The sequence below is a fragment of the Gobio gobio genome, assembly GCF_949357685.1.
Source record: "Gobio gobio genome assembly, chromosome: 22".
Classification (NCBI taxonomy): domain Eukaryota; kingdom Metazoa; phylum Chordata; class Actinopteri; order Cypriniformes; family Gobionidae; genus Gobio; species Gobio gobio.
Window position 1 is genome coordinate 27146810 of NC_137118.1, and position 23994 is coordinate 27170803.

Sequence of the window (23994 nt, forward strand, 5' to 3'; positions counted from 1 at the left end):
TATAAAATAATTTATGAAAATTGTAAAGAGTATTTTTCAATGGACAATGAAGAAGGATTGTTATATTACATAAAAATATTTGACTACTCAATGCTGCAATTGATCAAGCAGAATCAGGTATTAGAGAGCAGTAAACTGTTCTCTTTTGTGTGCAACAAATTATTGAGATCGAATGAACTGCAACAACAAATTAACAGACAATCTGAGGAGCAGACAGAGGTGGGTAGAGTAGCCAAAATCTGTACTCAAGTAAAAGTACAAGTAGGCCTACTTACGGAAATATTTACAAAAGTAAAAGTAACAATCGTAATATTTACTTGAGTAAGAGTAAAAAAGTATTCGATGAGAAAACTACTCAAGTAGTTAGTTACTAGTTACTTTCGATCTGATTGATAAGAAGCGAAAACCCTGAATTTCAGGCTACTTGGAGAGCTTTCACACACCTCTCTGTAACACTTTACAATAAGGTTGTATTAGTTATAGGGATGCACCGGTTGACCGGCCAAAAACCGGAACCGGCCGGTTTTTGCTTCTAGCGCGCGATCGGCAACCGGCCGGTTTTCTTTGTATTTTTCTGCCGATTTATCCGGAAGTGCGCCCGCGTGCACATACGCCTATATTGCAATCATTCGCGAACATGTCACTTGTGTGTTACAAACGGAACCTGGAGAACTGAGGAAGAGCCGCTTTCCTGCGCGAGCCTACCTCTCCGCGCCCTGCACAAGTGCAGATAGTGAGCGTTTGTTCAGCTCAGCTTCATCTGCTCACACAACGCGTCTGCTAATGTCCGATTCGCGAACCAATGACTCATTTGAACCGAATCATTTTGACGACTGGTTAGAACAACTGATCCGTCCAACACTTGAACTAACGAACCAGTTTATTAATTTACTCAGAACTCCTCTGAAATGAGAACACAAGTGTGCTTACCCAATTCAGCAAGAGTGAATAGTAAGAATTAGTTTAATCATCCACAGTCATTCAGCTTATTTATGTTGACAATGTGTAGTGAAATATAATTTAGTGTAGACTGGAGTTAGGTGAGACCAGAACAAAGTTGTTAGCTAGCTGATAATTTTACTAAATTGTAGGCTATATGGTAGAAAATTAGGCTATTTATTAATTTATGCTACTTTTTAATATTGATATGTACCAAAACAATTATCATTAAATAGTGTAAAAAATGAGGATCAAAAGAAACAAACATCAAGGTAGAGATCATACATAATATCAAATGTCAAAATAAGATAAGCAAAAATTACAAAAGTTTCTTTGCATTTATTTTACATGTATTGTCAGTGTGTATTCACACAGTATTCTTTACTGTGTGTGTGGATGACAATGTCTGTCAGCCACCACCGAAGACCATTTTTGACCCAGGAAAAACCCTGCCTAATGATCGGATATGCATCGTCTTTATCGACTGTATAAAGTTCACTTAAGGCATATACAGACTATGTCTGCTAGAATACTCATCAAGTTGGACATGTTGACATACGTTTTGTGTGAGTTTGTCCGTTCAAGAGCAAGACTTGAAAGAGAACTCAATATTTGCGCGCTGAGAGACGTGTGCGCGCTCTCGGATGAGCGCACGGAGATACATTCTCTCACAGCGCGCGCGGCTTCTCATTCGCGTCTTCTGGCACTACACCCGGGTGATGAGGGGGAAAACGACTGGTCATATTCGAAAATATGGCAGCAATCGCATACATTGAACAAAGTTTACAAAGAGAATTATTTGAAAAATATGAGGGGAAAAAAGGACGTTTACACGGCACCCCTGCTCTCGTCAGTTTGTTTCTTTATTAGATTGTCATAGGTCACTCTGTTTAATTTTCAAGTGGTTAAACAAATTCGTGGTGTTCCCTTGCGTTGCAGCCACTACCATGTAGCAAATCTTGCACGTAGCATGTTTCTGCTCGTCGTCTGATTCCTCGAAGCCAAACTGTTCCCAGACAACGGAGTTGGTTTTGCCTTTTTTGCTCACCAAACGCTGCTGTAACTGCCCTCCTTCTGCCATCTTTACTCACGCCGAGTTTTTAAATTCCAGCGGATGATATGCACACGAGACTCACGAACTGAGAGAGATTGTGGCTTCGGGAGGGGCGGATGAGCGCGTGCACGTTTCATTCAGAACGCAAGACAAAATAAGAGTGTTCTTGCAAAACTGAACATGGCAAAATAATCGTTTTTTCTCGATTGTACTATTTTGGTGATCGTTGGGAGGCAAAATCGAAATTCGATTAATTGCACCGCCCTACCATCCATCAAAACTTTGCTGGGAAGGCATTGGCTAGGTATTGACTGCCTTTATCCAACTAAAACCATGGGTACAATGATTGTCAGTTTGCGGAGCCTGTAATGCGCTTCCTGTATATGATGACTCATCAGAGAGCCTGTGATTGAAGGAGAGACGAGGGAGGGCTTAAAAATAGTGGAGTCTATGCTTGCAGGGGATATCGCCAGAAACGGATTAGAATTAGGGATGGGCAACAGTGGTCGAGTAATCGAGTACTCGAACGTGACAGCGATCATCGATCATGAGAACGATCGCCCTGAAAAAAAAAATATTTGTCTCTTTTTTTTTTTATTGGTTATTGCGTCGTTTTGCGCGGCCGTTTTTGTTTGGTTAGCATTATACAGCACGCCTCCTGACCGCGGCGAAGTGAAACTGAAGCGTGCACTGCAGTGATGTCTGGAATCACTGTGATCATTGAATGTTTAGTGCAAGATGTGCAGCGCCAATCTGTCATAGCCTACATAGCATTATAATGAGAACACGATGGAAATTAGAATGCTGTAAATTCTCTGTGCTTAGTTCCCCGTGTATCAGCTGATCCACACAGAAACTAGCGAGAAGCGCGTGAAGTTCATGTGCGCATTCGCGTCCTTTCCTGCAGATGGATGTTGTAAGATTACTTTTATGTTGTCCATCTGATTAATCTAATATAAGAAGCGTTTGGCATGATATTTGGCATGCTAAATATCTGGACCTGTCGGCGATTCAAACTCCTGCTGTGTGAAATGAGTTCTAACTGAAAAATACATCTGCGATGACCGACAGCCAATGAGAGAGCAAGATACAGGGCAGCGGGAGGTTAAGGGAGGAGTTATAGACCAGAATATCCGTATTTTTAATATATACATATGTTATATCTAGCAGAAACAAAGCACAAACATTTGCTTGACCAGCCACAGCAGCAGCACACAGCAAAATTATTTATTTACCTCAAACTCTCTTTGCAGAACACAATCCTTGCTCCCTGTGTCTCTTCCACCATAATCTTTTTTCTGTTTCTCCTTTTTGCTGCAAATCAGTGCACATTACAATTTGGATAGCAAGTTTCTGAACTGCAGTCTATATTTTTAATAACAATTCCAGTCTCGCGCGAGAACTCCGGTATGACGTACGTGTGATCTCATGTTGTTACCTTCTCAATTCTTGCGTGTGTTTGCTTGTGAAACGTAGTTTGCGGACGGGACAGCTGTCTGCGATTTTTCCTCTTGTACAGTATAGGGATGAAACGATTACCGGTTTCACGATAAACCACGATAAAATTTAGTGACGGTTAGTAATATCGTATAAAAAAATTGTATCATTAAAACCGCGTGTGATTATCACGGTTGTGAAAACTCGCGGTAAATCTTGTCCAGTCAGCGTCAGTCTGGCGCACCGCTGTTTTCTGAATGAGAATAAATGGCAGAAAGCAGTGACAGCACTCTGGGGATTGTTCTGCCTTCTAAAAGGACCAAATCTGAGGCGTGGTCATATTTTGGCTTTTACATAAGTCCTGAGGGAAACTTAATCTAAGATGTAGGGCTGTAATCAACCAAAGAAAATCTTGGTCGACTGAAGTCCTGAAATTTTCGACTAAAAATCGACTAAAAATGACGTTAGGAAAAAAAAAGTTAAATTAATTAGCTGCGCACTGTGCGCAGTACTTGGTAGCCTTGTTGTCTGCATGAATGAATTATAAATAAACATAAAAAACTAGTAGGCTATTTGCAGTATATTAAATAGCTTTTGAGCTGATTATTTTGGACTGAAGTGAGTCTGACACACGAGTCTGTCAGCTCTGACAGCGTTGCATCACGTGCACCTGCGCAATATCATAGCCTATGATTTCCCAAAATATAGTACTTTTGTCAACTAAATATCATCACAAGAACTTTTGAGGAATATGCAACATAATTTAGACAATTGTTTTTGTCATATGTATTATAATAACTGACAGACAGTATAATTTCAGCCGCTCTGTGCAGCTCGAACAGGATCAGCTGAGCTCAGCTTCGCGGCTGAGACACGAATAGACTATTAACTTAAAGCTTTTACTCTTAAACACAAAAGGCACGTCCACTTTAATAAAAAATGAATATTTATTAAACAAGCCAGATCAAGAGCAGAAAAAACGCTCTCACAATTAAATTAATATAAGTTACAGAAAACTAGCCTTCTTCAATCTGTCTCTCTTCTCCAGTGGGTTGGGCTAGTCCAAAAGTGAAAACAATGGGGGTGTTCTGAAGACAGACTGTTACCTGTGAAACAGGGGTGCTCTGAAAACACCCCCATTAGCAATTAGTGCTTTCCACCTGATGAAATGAACGCGGCGCGGCAAAACTGATGAAATGAACGCGGCAAAACGGACAGTACAGATCCACTTTTGCGGCACGACTGAAGCGTGGTGTTGTGACGCTTCCCCTCATGTGTATGTTGATGGGCGTTCCTCAAGTTTACCGCTATGGTCGTGCGTTTGAGCCAGCGGGAAATGAAAAAAAAAGGACCGGCGAGAAACTTCTCTTCGCCAGTTGGTTGGGCTAATCCAAAAGAAGTGAAAACAATGGGGGTGTTCTGAAGGCAGACTGATACCTGTGAAACAGGGGTGCTCTGAAAACACCCCCATTAGCAATTAGTGCTTTCCACCTGATTAAATGAACGCGGCACGGCAAAACTGATTAAATGAACGCGGCAAAAACTAATTAAATGAACGCTGCAAAAAATCGACCAATCAAAATTTTGGTCGAGCCAGAACGTATCGACCAATAATCGACTAATCGACTGGGAGATTACAGCCCTACTAAGATGGTCACCTTGTCTGCAGAACATGCCAGAAGAAAGTCGCTGTAATAGGGAAAACACTTCAAAACTACGAACGCAAGGCAAGTGGACTTTGACCTCAATACCAAACCTACGTCTGGCAAATAATAACGTGAAGCGAACGAACAAATTCAGACAAGGCTAGGGTGACATTTTAAGGGATAATAATCAGGGCTTGACATTAACAACCGCCATTTGCGAGTGTAACGTTATTTCGGCTGCACACTAGTCACTCTGGCTGTTGAACTTATAATAGTCTTCTCAAAAGCCATCTGTTATAATCGCGTTGCGCATTATAAGCACTTACACGTGTTTCTATTGAGTTTATGAATGCAATGTCTCAAAATCAGAGGCGTTCAGACTAGCGGAGTTTTGTTCAGAGCGCGCGCCGCGCTCACTCGCTGAAATCTGCACTCAGATCAGAGATAAACGAGCGATGTATGCAGGAGATTCATTCATCATACAGTGGATGACTGTTTTTGTTCTATTTCAGCAGCGACAATGGTTTAAAAAAAACACAGCAGAACCACAGCGCATCTGATATGACTGGCATAACGCAGGCGAATTTAGGGACCGTCTGTAAAGTTACATACAACATTGGTAACGTTATACACGTTTCAAACTTCAATAGCATTTGAAGAGAATGACAGTCATAAAAAGACTGTAAAGTGTTCATCTAGGTGTCAGGTATGATGCACACATTTTGATATTTAATAAAATAAACTGTCAAATCATATGGAAATATGGATATGCATTATTTCACTAGGATACTGTTTGGGCTCTAACACAGAATATGCTAGATTTAAATGTGTCTGATAGAACACTGATGAGAATATTGCTTGGGAATATATTTACAGTGATAATATTAGAGATTATATTTACGACAAATTATTATTATTTATGTGTTATGCGTTGCTATTGATGACGGCCATTAAGGAAGGAAATCCCACAGAATCTAGATTAAAAAAGTGCTTAGAGCTGCTTTAGTTATTTGTTGTTTGTTGAATTTCAAATATAAAACTTGTTGAAATGTTTTAAGTGTGAGCATCTGTTCTTTTTGAACACTTTCATCTCGTTTGAACAAAACCGTGATAATATTGATAACGTGATAATTTGGGTCACTATAATCGTGATGTTAAATTTCCATACCGTTTCATCCCTAGTACAGTAATGCAGTGTGAAACCCCCTGTCGCCGATCCATCGTGCAGTGTGAACACAGCAGTGACTGAATGCTACCCAAGATTGTCATGCAGTGTGAAAAGAACTGTGATCCGACGAGTTTGAAAATCATGCAGTCTGAACTAGGCTTAACAGACAGCATATAAATGGCTATCCACCTGTCACTCGAAGTGGTCACGCCCTTAATTATGCAGAACTTTAATGCTTTATATAATGTAACGAATGAGTTGTAAAAAAATTCACCCCTCTCACAGTTGTCATGAAGGGCAAAATTAGGCTGTTCTGGAGCCTGTCCCTAGTGGCCAGTCGATGAATTGCAGTATGTCACTGCCGTATTGGCTTCAAGAGAAACTGCGGGAGGTTGCCGCTTGGTTGTAACAAGTAGAATTAGATGCTGCTCCTTTAAGGCGGAACGCACTCACTCGCTGATGAGTGGGCAGTCAAGAGATGGAGCGCAAGCTGTGAACATCGCATGTATGCGTTCTATATTTCTGTTACTCTTTGCCTTATTTATTTTTCTGTTCAGTAATGCAGTTGTCAGTGAAGTGTTTGCAAACTGCCCCATGTGTGCGTGGGGTCGAAGCTGATTATAAACCCCATGTGAAATGTCAGATACGTGAGTTTTGCTTACACTTGGCTACAACTATTCAGGCCAGCTATCTGGCCTCTGTGTAAAGCGTTACATAGTTTATATAAGTTTAAAGGTCCCATGGCATGAACATTTTTTTAACATTTAATACGAGTTCCCCTAGCCTATATATGATCCCCAAGTGGCTAGAAATTTTGATAGGTGTAAACCGAGTTCTGGGTGTCCTGCTCTGCCTTTGAGAAAAGGAGAGCTCAGACGAGCTGATCTGGAATTTTCCCTATATGTCGACATACAGGGAAAGGTTACCTCCCCTTCCTCTGCTTTGCCCGCCCAGAGAATTTGTGAGTAAAATAAACAATCCATTTTCTCCAATGTCAGCACAGGCTTTTACGATATGGCGTGACTGGGACTCGTGTTTATTCAGAACTCTCAGATACAAACAAAATAAACTCGCGCTCACAGCACTCAACAACTCGGTACAATATAACTTTTCTCAGCAATCTTCCTCCAGCTCTCGTCTTTCTGATCTACAAGTGCCCAGTCCATCTCTCTCTCTCTCTCTGGCAGCACTTGCAGACCTCGCTAAACCACGCCCCCTCCGCCTCATAATCTAATGCTCATTTCAAATGCAAAGATGTCAGCTAATCACAACAGTGGGTGTTTTCACTGAAGTCTCACAGCAGACCTTGAAACAGAGCATTCAAGCCAGAGGACTAATATCAGAATAGAAAAATGCCTTTTATTTCTAAATTATGACATTTTATGATGTAAAAATCATACTAACAATATAGGTAGACCTCAGGAAACATTATAAAATAATAAAAAAAATCCACGCCATAGGACCTTTTTAAATGAAAGTGCTCCATTAGCTTTTTCTTTCAAGTAAAACGTATAGGACCAAAACAAAAGTTTACCCGACACAAGTCACACGGGAACTGCTCGGCTCAGTACTGAGGGCTTGGCGTCACCATACTTTCATTGTTTTAAAGGGGGAGCTGAAATGACGGTAGGGATGTCACTCTGATTTGCTTTCCCCGGTCTGCATTTTCCCCAGATATGCGTTCTTCTCCAACACAAAGCAATTTCATTCCAAGTATGTAAAATTCCGCAAATTTATGCATTAACACTAGATTCCTCGTAATGTGCCAATTCCGTGATCGTGGAAATTATAGGGCCCTAAAAATGGTTCAAAAGGAAAGCAACACTCAGCGCAGTGTTTTGTTACTGAACGATTCAGCGTTTTGAATGAACGATTCAATGACTCACTCTTTAATGTGGTCATTTGCTGCCACCTATTGGCGGTTTTGCTTCATGTTTAAAATATCATTGCATTTTTTCTTATTTGTATATTCAAACATTTAAAACATCAGTCTCATAACATTTGTTGTAGTTGTAAATTTTCAGTGTAAATGATTTGATTGCAGGGTTCCCGCGGGGTCTTAAGTCTTAAATTTAAAAAAAATAATTTTAGATATTTTAAGGCCTTAAAACGTCTTAAAAACAGCCAGATTTTCACCTGAGGTCTTAAATGTAATTTAGTTGGGTCTTAAAAAGTGTTATCCTCGTTCATTTCCAGAAATGCTGGCTGCAGAAAGTTATTAACGTTACACTGTAGCAAAAAAGTATCGAATCGCGAAAGCAGAGCTCTAGAGTCTTTGCTGCGCCGCCCTCAGAGCGTTTGTTCGGTGTGTTGTAGTTCTTTCTGGGGGTGTTGGTACACATACTCGGTGATAAAACTACAAATCCCGTGATAAATGCAATTACCTGCCCGCAAAATACGTCTACATTTAATAACGTTGTATTTTTCTGGACCGAATGTGGCAGACATGCATTGTTTTATATTTTTTTAAACAGTGATAAAGTCTGCACTCAATCAGCACTGCGTACTAGTGCTGGGCGGTATACCGGTTCATACCGAATACCGGTATTTATTTTTGTTATGATATGAATTTTGATGATACCGCAATACCGGTATATGTCGCTAAACAACGTTCGGAACGCGGCGCAGCGCGTCATTGTTTGAGAGGGGACCGATTTCACTGTTGCACTGTACTGGTGAGAGCAGTCAGAACACAGCTGAGATCGCATCTAAAGCCTATGGCTGAATACGAATCTGAAACCCCTATACCCTCGTTCACTATTCCCTACGTTATCACATTATTTGAAGGAGTGAATGAAAACGAGTGCGTGAAGTCGGACAACCGTTGTGTGTACATCGGCTGTACACTCGTTATTGCGGTGTGATGTGGGATAGACTGAGTGCACTCAATAACATCCAATGGTTTCGGACACCACTACAAAGCGCTGTCCCCTCCAAATAATGCCCTATTTGAAGTTATAGGGGGCTATTTCTGATTCAGCCCTTGATTATAGCGGAGAAACTACACGCGGCGCGCGCGCGAGAGCAGTTTCTGCGCGGAGCGCCGTGATGAGATTAACAGCGTTCTCCTCATGGATCATATTGCACATATATAGACCGGTGCGAGCGCGTTTAAGTTTTTAATGGACATATTTCATATACTATAGTGCTCTGAACAAGTACCAGAAGCGTGTATGTGCACATATTTCATCACATCTTCTTCAAGTTAAATGTGCACTGATTTGGCTACACTGAACCATATGATCACGACCACTATGACACGATCGATTATTCTGCTATACAAAAGACAATGAATGATGCAAGTTAATAAATAAACTGACAATTCAAAGAAGAATGGGCAAAAAAGTAACTGCTTTATTCTTTCTGTTAAACTGATGTGTGTCATTTGTTCAGAGAGTGCTCTTAAATGTATTGCAAATATCCGCGTTTCTCCCTCGTTTTGTCAGTTTGTTGTTATATAGGGTTAGATTTTTAAAATGCTTAAGGTGCCCTCAACTCTGTTTTTTTTTTCTATCCGTGGTCATATTTTAATATTCATGTGCCTGTAATGAGTGTGTTGCAGGTCTATGTTTTATTGTCTCTCCATAGCATAATTTTGTGGGGCTTTGCAAACCTGTATTAACTCTAGTGTGGAGTTTTTCTACAATATTCACCCGTCATGACAGTAAAATAGGGCATTCCAGTCAATCTACTGCAGTATTTACTCTCTCAATCAGTAGAAAATGTGGTTAACACCCGGTCATGCATAGGGGAAAAAAATACCGTCATATACCGTGAAACCGATATAATTTAGAAAAATACCGTGATATATATTTTTGGTCATACCGCCCAGCACTACTGCGTACCTTATTATTATGACAATTGAGAATGAGGAGATGTCGTCACGACACAGCGCCCCGCCCCCCTTCCGCCATTTTGGGGGTCTGCCCGCCTGGTAATGGATTCGGACAGAGACTGGAGAAGAGATATTCTGATGATTACTATGTACATAGTTTTCCAAACTCAACTGAACATCAAGTTTTAATCCACCCAAGCCGATCTGAGAAAGCAGCGGCTGGTAAACGTACGCCATTATTTTACCACAGGGTGTCAGTCATGGTCTTAACTAGTGAGCGCAATGCTGAAGTGAGACACTTGATCAATACGAACCTTTATTTATTTGTATTAAACATGTTGATCACTATTCTGTAATTTTTCATTGTCAGTCATTTTACTGTATGTTACAAGCATGTTTATGCCCAAAACGCTTAATTAATATTCAAGGTAGCCTAGTTGACTGTCATTTTCCTCTACTGTGTGCATCACTGTTTAAGATTAATTCAATATTTAACATTGTTAACATTACATTCATTTAAGGCACGTACCGAGCATTCATTCTACTTAAGAAGGTCGTATGGGTCAACGTTTTTGATATCAGCTTCTCTAAATACCTCAGCTTGGCGCTGGTAGTAAGTTTCTCCCTGTAAGAGACCTCTTCTCCATTTCTTCTAAGTTTTCTCGTAATTTATCCGCTTCAACGCGCGATGATAATTCCTCGAGCCGTCTTTGCTGCTCTGATCTCTGTATCGCTCTTACAATGTTACCCCTGGCAACCGATAGCGTGGGATCCCAGAATGGTGTACGGGCTCAGACTCCGCCCACGACCATGACGTATCTCCTCATTCTCAATAGTGAAGGCTTGAAGAACTCAAATACACCATAGCTTGATGCAGTCGTGTTTATTGTCTTCGTTTCATCAGTCAAAGTATTTCTATCTTCAGTTTATCCTACATCGCTAGCTTGAGCTTCACATTAGGTCTAAGGATTACTTCTCTGAGGGAAATGTGGAGTTTCTGCTCGAGGGCGCCCTCTGGCTTCCAGTATGAATAAAAGTTTGGGTAACAAATATGAAAAATAATACTTCTCTCTAAATAAATTTATATGACAACCCATGTTTTTCTCCAATGTACAGTTTTTCCCCCACAGTGGATGCATAAGAGGCTCATATTTCATATTAAATACATGGACTTAAAGAAAATTATATCACAGATAAAAAGCACAGAATTTCTTTATTTTTTTTATTTTATTTTTTACAATAAATCGTTAGACCTTTCTAATGATTTTTAGTCATAGGCTGTCTGCATATTAACAGGTAACCCAGCAGGTTTTTTTTGTAAAATAAGTTTTCTGTAAAATATAAATGTTATTTTATTAGTATTATTATATTGTTATATTTATTCTTAAATATTCTATTTTTATTTTTTTAATACTTAATGTTATTGTAATAGTAATATTTCTAATTTTGTTAAATATTTGTATTTATTGAATATAATCATTATTATTAGTCTCGTTAATATATAAACATTAATATATAATGTTATATGCATACACTTTTCATTTGTAAAAAATAAATGTAAAAAAATTGCATTTTAACCATAATAATCGCAATTAGATATCTTCCCCAAATCGTGCATCCCTAGTTCATCCCATCTCCCTAGAGCATCCCCTGTTCAATCTCTATTAGGCTATTAATATGCTGTTTTGTAATCTATTCTATTTGAGGGCAAGTTTGTTTTAGCCTATTTTCATTTTGGGCCTAAGGTTTTGGGCATTTGGCACGTTGTTGGCTGTGGAGGGTTACTAATGTCATTGCTTTTTTTTATTATTTCTTTGATTTAAATAATTTTGGTAATGCGTCGTATAGGTCTTAAATTTCAATCTTTATGGTCTTAATGTCTTAAAGGTCTTAAATTTTACTTTCTGAAACCTGCAAGAACCCTGTGATTGGTAACAGCCCTATAGTGTCTTATTATTAACTGAATTTATTGATCAAATGTAAGAATTTAACATGAATGATGCATACATTTAATAAGGTTAAAAAATGGCCTTTACAAAGTAAATAACGCCCTGGGGTAAATATCACAAATATGCAGATTTAAGTATGTGAAAGCTGATATAACTGAGAATTTTACTTCAGAATAAATATATTTACACAACAAAAACACACACTGTACAGTACATATAATTTGCTATGTGCTGCACCTAATAGTCCCCATGTTAATAACAATCAAATCAAATCGTGAATTTTTTTTCACTGCCCAGTGCTATAGTGTAAATGGATAACTCTGTAAAAAAAGTTATATCAGTGTGGCCTAATGTGTTGTTGAACTTCAAAAGATTAATGTGGGGATGTCACGGTGAGAATTTTGTAAATAATAATTGTATTTAATTTGCTGGCATCAGACTGCCGCTATGTGGGATATTGAAATAGTTTTCACTTTCAAATTCACTTTCACATTTTACAATGTCTGCTCAGGATCTGTTGTGAATAGGGATGCACGATATTATCCGCACACCATAAGAATCGACTGATAAACGCTTAATATAAGCATCGGCATCACAACAAAACTAGCCCAAAACAAGCACAATCGCCCACTCTAGCGTGCGCAGCAGCTGAAGCTCCACCAGGTCCTAGTGCCTGCCCGGTAAATGTTATATATAGCCTATTTAGTGGGGCCATTGTTGTTAAAGAAATAAAATGAAAAGTAGAATACACAAATAAATAGAAGTTACTACTTTTTCTGAATAAATAAAGCAGTAATGATGTCAAAGCACAAGCATGACACTTGTAAATTAAATACTCTTATATACAGTTTATTGATCTTTAATTTAATGAAATGGATGATGAAAAATAATCCAAGGAGCACTATAAAATGTATATATATATGTATAAAACAAATTTTTTATATATTATATTCTATTCTATTATATTATATTATAATATATTATAATATATTATAATATATTATAATATATATATATATATATATATATATATATATATATATATATATATATATATATATATATATATATATATATATATATATATATATATATATATATATATATATATATATATAAATAAATTTTTTTTTTTAACCTAAATACAGCATCAACTGCATCTGTCTGGGATGAAAAATCACTGACGTTATTAGTGTTATTTTTAGATAAAATGTACTCTTATTTTAAAGAACTTTATAAAAAAAAAAATCTTTTACATACATTACATGTATCTCTGCAACCAATTAACGCAGTTCAGCACTGAAAGCCCTCGCACTACACATTCACGGTTTTGCGTCAGATATTTTCGCATGGTGAAGAGAGTCACAAGTATGTAGACATCCCAAGTCAGGGCTCCAGACTAACTTTTTTCACTAGGAGCACAGTGGCCCCCAACTGAAAATTTTAGGGGCACAACCAGAAATTTTAGGGGCGCACACCGTAAATCAACACGCTAACCAAATCTACTAATGTCCACTGTATTACTAATAGGGATCGGTATCATTAAGGTTTTAATAGTATTACTACTCTTACCCATACTGCTTATCGATCCGGTACTTTAACAGTATTCTTACCGGTTCTTTTTATTATCCTTTTTTTTTTCTTGTATAAAAAAAAAAATAATAATAATTAAGAACATAATTAACATGGCTTTATAATCTGAAAAGTAAAATATCTATAGCAAAAGAAACGGCAAAGTTTGAACAAAATATAAAACATATATTTGTAAATGGACCAGTGTGCAGGCATTCGGAAGGTCTGCTAACATTAATATTACAGTAAAGAACAAACCTGCAGAGAAATCTAATAAAGTAATTAAATGTAAAATAACACTGCATAGTTTTCACTGTATAAATTGATAGATTAATGCTTATAAAAGCTAAAGTTATTAATTCAAGAGATGTGAATATTTTCTATTTGCCTTTTGTTCGATTCGAATGAATGGCTCAATCATCAGCAGGTTTATCTGACACTGCCTCTTTAAGACCGATCGAATGTAAAACTAATAATATCATATTCTCCTATTTCTCCAAACTATTTACACCCATTTAAGATATAAACTATTAAAATAACTACTCTCTAATCCGGTCATTTTGACACCGGCTATTTGTTGTTTATTTGATGGTTTAGACGCGCACACGAAGCCTAAAATATTAATTGCAAGTCGGTCCATTTCGCAGCACACACACATAAGCCGCCTTGAAGTTGGAAACAGCGTCTCTGGCGCGGATTATTGTGCATTTAATAGCTCTTTATTATCAAACACATCCCGCAGTTTAGCAACAGTAGAGACTGCAGTTTACAACAATCACTGATTCTGACATTTAGTTTAGGTTTAGGGAGAAATTACAGCGCGGATGTCGCGCGCGACGGAACACGGCTATAGGAATAGTTTTACCTCATACCATCTTTTTTTAATTCTTGGAAGCCAAAATCGAAAATAAAATTAGATTAATATCATAGCACATCCCTAAAGTTTAAGCAGACTAAACTTTTGTTTAGTTCTTGGCCATCGTCACTCAGAGTGTGGTGTTGTGTTCGCTGTAGCTCCACGTGACAGAGCTCTCGCTTTCTCTCTCTTCTGGATTGCGAATGGCAAAAATGCATCACGGACAAATGGTTTTAATATTCTCTCATATAGAAACGGCTGGCAAAGATAGAATTTGCCAGACATAACGTCTATCAATTATAATTAGTAAGTGTATTTTTTTAATTTCTCCAGTACCGACAGCAGGCAAATTTACTGGTCGCACATGTGCCACTGGATGTAAAATTCAGTCGCACACTCTCAAATTTTAGTCGCAAAATGCGACCATTTGGTCGCACTCTGGAGCCCTGCAAGTCTACCGGAAGTTCCGGGAGTCTCCCGCATATTGATAGCGGCTCCCTGATACCCGCAAATTAGTTAAATTCTCCCGCAATCTAGGGCGAGCGAGCAAGTGCGCATGCGAGACACAGACTGTGTATGCGCGCACGGCAGAGAGGGAGAGAGACCTTGCGTGTGTGTGCTAGTGTGCACCTAATGAAGCGCATGTAAGACAGAGCATCCTGATTGGCCTGTTTCGGTAAGTCAACCAATCAATTGTCAGTGTGGTCGGGCTACAACTAATTAATAAATATAATTTATAACTTGGTTTTATTCAGAGACAGAGAGAAAATGTAAGACAACTTCAGAGGTGTTCATTTGAACATTTAATTTTAATGTCCATAAATTCCTTTTTTTTTGTTGCAAGAATGGCTTACTGTAATACTGTAATATGTTCAATACGGGACTTTTTTTGATATTGCCAAACTGTAAATTAATTTGAGTTGTGTATTGTGCCTTTTCCTTTACCACTATTTGTTTAATAATTTTAATGGAACCGGAATCGTTAGGCGGAACCGGAAAATTTCTCACGATTCCCAACCCTACTACCATATGGTGTTTATATTGTAATGTTGTCAGTAGTTGTAAGACTACTTTTTTTTCTCCATACTTTGATACATTTTACTGATTGTTAGATTTAAATAAAAAAATGTATTCGCTTAAATCTACTACAAAGACTTACCATTGCATAACCTGAAACACCACGAGATCGAGCCTGCATGTTTGTGAATGATCCAATCCGCCGTTATTTGCCAGATCGGGTAACGATCAGACCGGACCGACCCAAATCCGATACTGTGCGTATAACTTATCTAGTAAATGCATCTTGATTTAAGATTTTTTATATATATTAAGACTAGAAACCAGACAAAAATACTAAGAGCATTATTTGCAGTGCACAACTTTTAAAATATTATTTGTATATCTAGAATGGCTTTATGGTACTTAGTCTATAAACATATAAATACAAACGCACAAAATTGCAAGTTTATGACAAAAATAGTCTGCAATTTGGCCTTTATTGCTCCTTTAATACATGTCTACATTTGAAATTAGATATTAACCTACATTTCTGACAAATTACCACGGTTACAGATAGTTACCACAATAAATAAATGATAAATGCTGTTGAATTGTTTGAAAAGAATTTTAACTGAATCCGCTCAGTGTTTCTCCTGATTTGCATGTTAGTGTTGTTAAGTCAGCGCTGTTTCAACTGGCTTTAAACTAATTCAAATCAGAGATTTGCAGTTTGTACCGGAGACCTCGGCGCTGAACTCGAACACTTCTCACGGGCTGTTTAGTGGTCGCGTATCGAAACACTCAGCAAGTAAACACATTTGTTCAAACTCAGAGCTCGCGAGTTGTGCTGCGCACAAGTAGCGCTGTTTTGTTCCGCTTTTGGCGCGTTAATATTTCCCTGGCCTAAAGTCTAGTACTGCCACCTTCTGTTGACATTGTGAAACTGCACGGTTTGTAAATTATGGGTGGCGGGCCACATATAATATATTTTAATAGACATGTGTGGGCCGTTTGAAATTCATCCCGGGCCGCATTTGGCAACACGAAAGTCAACAGTCAACACTGACACGCTCACCAAGATGATTCAATGCTCCTGTTATTATGCTTGATCTGTAGATAATAGGGGTGTAACGGTACACAAAACTGACGGTTCAGTACGTACCTCGGTTTTGAAGTCACGGTTCGGTACGAGTTCGGTACAGCAGTTTTACAAAATTGCTTTTTATTTATTTTTATTAAACAGTGATTTACTGGAAAAAGTGTCGGTCCTTAAATTAATTAAATTATAACTAAACGTTTATTGAAGATGTAAACTATATAGGGAGCCCTTACTTGCACATTACTATTAAAGGTTAACAGCAGAGGCCAAACTATTAGCCTAAATTCAGTTGCTATTTATTTTTAGGTATAATAATCAACACTCAAGTAACAGTATGCAAACATGTAAACTTCACATAAGGCAGTTTTTGCAATAACTTCTAAATCTAATTATGATTTTTTTTTTTTTTATCCAATTCGTTGAAATATAATAATTTACACAGTGACTGTCATTTTCATGACAGGTTAATTAACATGCATGAAATAATCAAGACATCACTTAACAGGTTAAGTAGAATATAATAAATATATAGGCTAATATGCATATATTTAGTGAAAGAGTTGATTTCTCTAGTGATTAAAATTCCGTGGACACTGAATGACTGCCCGAGGTAAATGTGATGCTACATGACATTTGTTTAGTTTACAAGCAGTTATATTGATGTCTTTCCGCTTTCGAATATGTTTAACGTTACACCCCTAGTAGATAATGCTCTATGGTTTCGCATAACTTGACTTTATCTTGCTGGAGTTTTTGCTGTAAATCGTGTTAACATTACTTTCTAACGGGTGTCTGTTAGATCACAACACTGGACTAGAGATTGTATTGTTCTTCACACACATTAACTGAAATGTTAAACTCTTAAAAGAAACGGCTCAATAAAATATTGCATGGATACACTACGCATCGATATATCTTCCCCTATGTGTTTTGAACTTTTCAATGCGGACGGGGTGCGCATACGACTGCCGCTCTGTAGTAACGGCTCTGAGCCATTAGGATTAATACTTTTGTGCTATGAAAGTTTATTAATAAGGTAAGGTTTAAACTGTTTGTCTATGTTATTTATTTGGAATGTTATACATATACATTACTATACATGGCGGTGCTTCAAATAGCTGCGGCTTGCTCCAAACTCATTTCGTTACATTGTACTTGTACATGTGTAATGACAATACACTTGAATCTAATCTAATATGTCTATCAGTACCTTTTTGTTATTACTACTGTGATTTGCACATAGCTGCACTGTGAGGAATAGTTTCGTATTTATTTGTTTACAATGCTGAATGCTGCTGTTTAAATTGTTTTAACTTTAAACCTGTTGGTAGCTTTAAGTACTGAAGTACCTGTATTTTTATTTATTTATGTATTTATTTTTGTAGTGTTTGAATAAAGGGTGGCAGTCTTTTATAATCAACTGTTGTTGGGGACTATATACTGGAGAAGTATTTGTTCTCCATTTGAGTGAGATGTTTTTAGGTGGCTAATTGAGCAAAGTGCTTTATTTTATTTTATTATTATTATTATTATTAGTTCAAGAATAAAATAAAAAAATCTGATTGATATCGGAATCGGCAAATAGCCAAAGCTGTGTATGTGGTATTGGGACATCCCTACTCTGTAGCTCAGATTTGAAAGGACACTGAAAGAAGTCTTAATTGTGTATACACATACTGTAAGCTTGTATATCCACAAGAATTGTTGTGTGTACATGGCACATTCAAAAGCTGTGAAATAGCTAAAATATGTCTCTCTCGCTCTCTCTCTCAGACATTTGACGAAGCAGGACTTTGTGAATCACTGAGGAAGAATGTAACTAAGTCTGGATATGTGAAGCCTACTCCTGTCCAGAAATATGGAATCCCAATTATTTCTGCTGGACGGGATCTAATGGCTTGTGCCCAGACTGGATCAGGAAAAACGGCAAGAACAACCCACTTACACATGCTAATCTTCTGAACACACTGATAGTAAAGCTGATAATGTACTCATTGTCAGAAGAATTTAAACATGTATAATATTTAGCACCACTGATAAACCACATCAGGACCAATTGAAATCAAATCAAAGATTTTTGCACATTTAAAACTTTTTTTACTGGTACATCTGCCTGACTGTTTGCTGGCTCTGTGATGTCCCTCAGGCAGCCTTCCTGCTGCCCATCTTACAGAGGTTTATGACGGATGGAGTGGCAGCCAGCAAGTTCAGCGAGGTGCAGGAGCCTGAGGCAATAATTGTGGCTCCCACCAGAGAGCTCATCAATCAGATCTATCTGGAGGCCAGGAAGTTTGCATATGGGTACACACTTTACAATTTTCAGCAATATAAATTGGGTAGTTTGTCTATCTAAATGAATGTTCATTTATGATCAAACAGCTGAAGCCACAACCGCATTCTAAAGAACTAACCATAACGACAGGATCAAACATGGTGTCCATAAAACTGAAGTATTACCATGATTGTCAAGCAAGGCGCGAGTTCATCCAGATTAGATATATAGATATATAACGAAAAACAACTTTAAATAAACTAGGTCTACTGTTAAAAAATATGAGAACAGTATAGCACTGCTGCATTACTAATATCAATGATTCTGAGAAAGAAATAGCCTATCTAAAAAGAATAGGACCGTCTCAAACCATAATGTCGAGCATTAATGCATTTGAGCTGAAACTGAAGAGAATGAACAGCCGGTATAACGGCAGCGCTTTGCTAGCTTATTAAGCTCAACCAAACGTGTTTTATATTAGAATAATCAGATATAGACAACATAAAAGTAAGTAAACTTATGTGCATCTGCAGAAAAGGATGCGAATGCGCACATGAACTTCACACGCTAGTCTGAGCCTTCTCGCTAATTTCTCTGTGGATTTCCTTTAACAGCTGATACACAGGGAACTAAGTACAGAGAATTTACGGCATTCTATTTCCATCGTGTTCTCATTATGCTATGTATTGGCGCTGCACATCTTGCACTAACCATTTAATGATCACAGTGATTCCAGACATCACTGCAGTGCACGCCTCAGTTTCACTTTATTTTGCCGCAGTCTGGAGGCGTGTTGTATAACGCTAACCAATCAGACCTCCGGTACCGCGCAAAATTACGCAATAACCAATAAAAGAGTTTTTTTTTTTTAAAGTCAGGGAGATCATCGTTCTCATGATCGATGGTCACTGTCACGTTCGAGTACTCGACCACTGTTGCCCATCCCTAATAGTAACAGGAATAAAAAGGATCTTGCATGGAAGAAAATGAGTGAGGAGGTCGGACAATCTGGTAAGTTGTAAAAAACGCTCTTTACTCAGTCTCAATAGCCTATGTATAGCTGAAATTAAGATAAAGCCAGCAAATTGAGCTTATTTGCTGTTTAAAACCATCCATGTCAGCCATTTTGCAACTAGGCTGGCCGAAGCCCCTCCCATGACGTGAATTCACGTCTGTTGTGAAGCGAATGTTACGCGTGAATGAAGCGAGTTAACTCAAGCATCCAACTATGCGCAATTTATTGCACAAGTCGCGTCTGTGAACACGGTAAGACCTCCGTTCATCTTCGGATGAAAAATTAAGATATATTTGTTGAAATTCGATGGCTCAGTTGAGGCCTGCATAGCCAGAAATGACATTTTCCTCTCAAGAACCATAAATGTACTAAAAACATATTTAAATCAGTTCATGTGAGTACAGTGGTTCAATATTAATATAATGCGGTGAGAATATTTTTGGTGCACCAAAAAAACCCAAATAACGACTTGTATAGTGATGGCCGATTTCAAAACACTGCTTCATGAAGCTTCTGAGCGTTATTAATCAGCGTGTCGAATCATGATTTGGATTGCGTGTCAAACTACTGAAATCACATGACTGGCTCTCTGAACCGCTGATTCATAACGCTCCGAAGCTTCATATTCTACATTACAGTATGCACATTGAGGCGGTGTATTGATAAACATTTCATGAGTTGATTCTGATTTACGAGTCCCTATTAGCTAGGGCTGCACGATTAACCTTTATCGCATCGATATTGAGGTTTTAACTCCCGCAATAACCTAACCTCAGGAGTCTGAGGTTTTTTCCCCCGCCTCTGACATTTGAGTGACAAACCTATTAGCCAATCAAAATGGTCGAATCTCGCGTTCGTGGCTTGCTGGCCAATTAGAAATGGCAATGGAAACAAGGTTGTATGATGCGATGCACCGGGCGTGGCAGGCGGCTTTCTGTCAGCAGCAAAGCAGCTAACACACAACGTCTCGTTTAAGTTACCTCGAATTGTGCCAATAGAAAAAGCTTGTAACTAGGGTAGGTAGATAATAGGTAAATAGGTAGATAATATACTATCTTTACATAAATAGCTACTATTCTCTTAACTATAATTTCGTTATTTTTACTAACCCAAATAATGATTCATCCGCTAGTTTGCACGTGAGGGGGAAAAATAGGTTCCTTCCACTTAAGAGTTGAGCTCTTTTTATTTTAATATATCTCTTTACATAAATTCTATTTTCTACTTTTTAAAAAATTACTTTATTTTACTAACCCAGTGTTTTGTATGTGAAGCTGTTTGACGTGAATATTACCACAGGAGTGAAGCGCAAAGCTTAGCCTAGTAAAGGATATAATGGTCAGAGAGCACTTTTCATTCTGTTTTGCGATCTGGATCTGGATCACTCGACTTTCCGTGAATTTTAACAATAGGCCTAGTCCATTTTATCCCAATGGACATGGACATCTAGTTTCTTTTCCCAAATCTTCACTCGCGTCGCACCCATGTTAACAGGGGATTATAAACGTTTCTTCCTTTCGTTTGCTTATAATTAAGTCTATTATAACTATTCACATCCTTTACTGTGGTAAAGTATAAAAAACACTGTAGGACGAATACCTTATTACTTCAAATTTTATTTAACACAGTTTGTTATTAAACTTGGTAAGGCGCGTCAAGTTTGGTTTATTTGAATAGCGCATTTCACACACACACACGCGCGCCGGTGATTTTAGTTTCGTTTTCTCTGGCAGTGAATAATCAAAGATTGCCTAAATGTCTTGACCCCGTGGAAGATAAAATCCGCTCTTCAGACCTTTTACAACAAGTGTTGCTTTGCAACATCAGTAGAACATATGAAGATGAAGATATTCGAAAAAGTGTCTATCCAGCTTGTGTCCCATTCCTCTCAAAACGCAGAGCGGTATAGCCTATATGACGCATCTTTGCGGGGAAATAGTATGAATCAAATATTTTTCTAACTAATATTTAATTCTCTTATATTCTTGAGGTTACCATTATTTACTGATAATCGTTTAAGTGTTTTATAGGCTGTGTTGTTTCACTGACGGAAGTGCTAAAATAAACACGCATTATGGAGGTTTCAGCCTCAAATGATTTCAAAATGTAGGCTATATATATATATATCTGGCATAGACTACAGTATTTAAAATAGCATATATGCATTAGTTACATTCTCAATTTAATTTACAGAGCAATCCCTGCTAAGTTTTTAGTTTAACTAATACTATAGAAGAGGATTAGTGTGTGTCGCACTCACAACAGACTCGCAACGGGGGCGTGACATCACGATGGTTGCGCTCCATCGTGATGTCGGTCAGCCATCCATCGGCACAACCCTACTTGTAACTGCGCAGAAATGGCCGAAGGCACTTCTTCGGTGACGGGAGAGGAAGCGGAGCACTTGGTTAACAAGAAGGGTGGTTCAGCTGTTTGGACTTATTTTGGATTCGCGAAGAACGACGTGGAGCAAAAGAGTGCTAAATGTAAAATATGTCGACGTGCCGTGGCCAGATCCAGAGGAAACACTACCAATCTATACCAGCATCTTAAAAATGTTGGTGTTTTATAGTAAAAAACCTTTAATGTAGCACTCTGACACAGTTTCTGATTTTGCACTTTCTTATCTTGCAGAAGGCTGGATAAGGTGTTGTTTTTAATTGTCATTGTCATTTATTTTAAAATGTCTGCAATATAACAGTTTCATGTTCAGTAAATTGCAGTGGACTACAGAATTATTTTGTTTTTCTAATTGTAAATCTAAATCTAATAAGAATTCATTTTCTATTTTTCAGTGTTTAAGATTGTTAAATTTAAAAACAAAATAAATGACCAAGTGGTTAAGTTAATTTCCATTATGTCGTCTTTTTCTTTGGCATTTAGGTTCAGGTATTTAATAATCACGAAGCATCAAACAATCTCATTACCTCAATCACTATGTATGTAGTTTATTTAACCCTCTGTGCCGTAAAAGTAACAACATATTTTATTCATAATTTTAGGTTTTATGCACTTAAAAGTATCGAACGCAAAAATCGTAAATCGCACCGCAATCGCAATATTTGTCAGAAAAACCGCAATTAGGTTTTTTCTCAAAATCGTGCAGCCCTACTATTAGCATAGTCCACACTTGGGCTCGCATGAAGTCCCTTATTCATTCTATATTGCTTGACGACCACAAGTTGAAAACTGTACATCAATTTAATATCATAACAATTGGTCTTGAATCTCATAGGACATGTGTGCGTCCTGTGGTGGTTTATGGTGGTATAAATACTGGATATACAATTCGAGAGGTGTTAAAGGGCTGCAATGTTTTGTGTGGGACCCCTGGAAGATTGCTTGACATCATTGGTCGTGGAAAGGTAGTTTTTTTTTCTTTCTCTAATATGTGATGCATGTCTTAATAAATGTCTATATATTGTGTGGCTGTCACTTTTTATGACCGTTGTTTGACTTGTTCCTGTCAGGTTGGCCTGAGTAAGATACGGTATTTGGTTCTGGATGAAGCAGACCGAATGCTGGACATGGGCTTTGAGCCAGATATGAGAAAGCTAGTGGGATCTCCAGGAATGCCTCCAAAAGAGGATCGACAAACCCTCATGTTCAGTGCCACCTTCCCTGAAGAAATTCAAAGGTCTGACTCTGACACTCTTTTTGAAGTTATTTTTCCAGAACTTAATTGTTCCGAACTTGTATAACATTTTCCCCATGGAACACAAAAAAATGCTTTAAATCTGGGGTTCTCAGCTCTGGCCCTCGAGGCCTAATTTCCTATCAGTTCAGCGCCAACCTTGATCAAACGCAGATGAACAAGCTAATCAAGGTATACAGGATTACTAAAAAAGATATAGGCAGGTGAGTTTGATCAAGGTTGACTACTTTGAGGGCCAGAGTTGAGAAGCCCTGGTTTTCTAATACATTTATTTAATGCACGGATTGCTTCTGACAGCACCTTCTGTGGTGCGCCATTAGCATGTTAGCCAGGATTCAAACTAGTGCCAAATGAGAGTAAAAATCAGTGTTGGAATGGTATTCACCAGTTGGCCAGTAATTTAATGAATGGTTGAACTTAATGAGTTAATGGTTGTGAGAATGTGATATGGCTTAGAACGATCATCAAATCACAACAATTGTGGTGTAATTATATGAA

General features: G+C 38.0%; 1 protein-coding gene across 1 annotated transcript in view; it reads left to right on the top strand.

The window, feature by feature from the left end:
* Positions 1 to 23994, top strand: part of ddx4 (DEAD (Asp-Glu-Ala-Asp) box polypeptide 4) — a gene marked incomplete at its 5' end in the record, with an annotated part of 51719 nt that overhangs the window by 16843 nt on the left and 10882 nt on the right. The window contains 4 exons of the mRNA XM_079803997.1: positions 18328 to 18480; positions 18701 to 18855; positions 23077 to 23206; positions 23312 to 23478. Coding sequence (XP_079660123.1) covers positions 18328 to 18480; positions 18701 to 18855; positions 23077 to 23206; positions 23312 to 23478 — 605 coding nt within the window. The remainder of the gene's footprint in view (positions 1 to 18327; positions 18481 to 18700; positions 18856 to 23076; positions 23207 to 23311; positions 23479 to 23994) is intronic.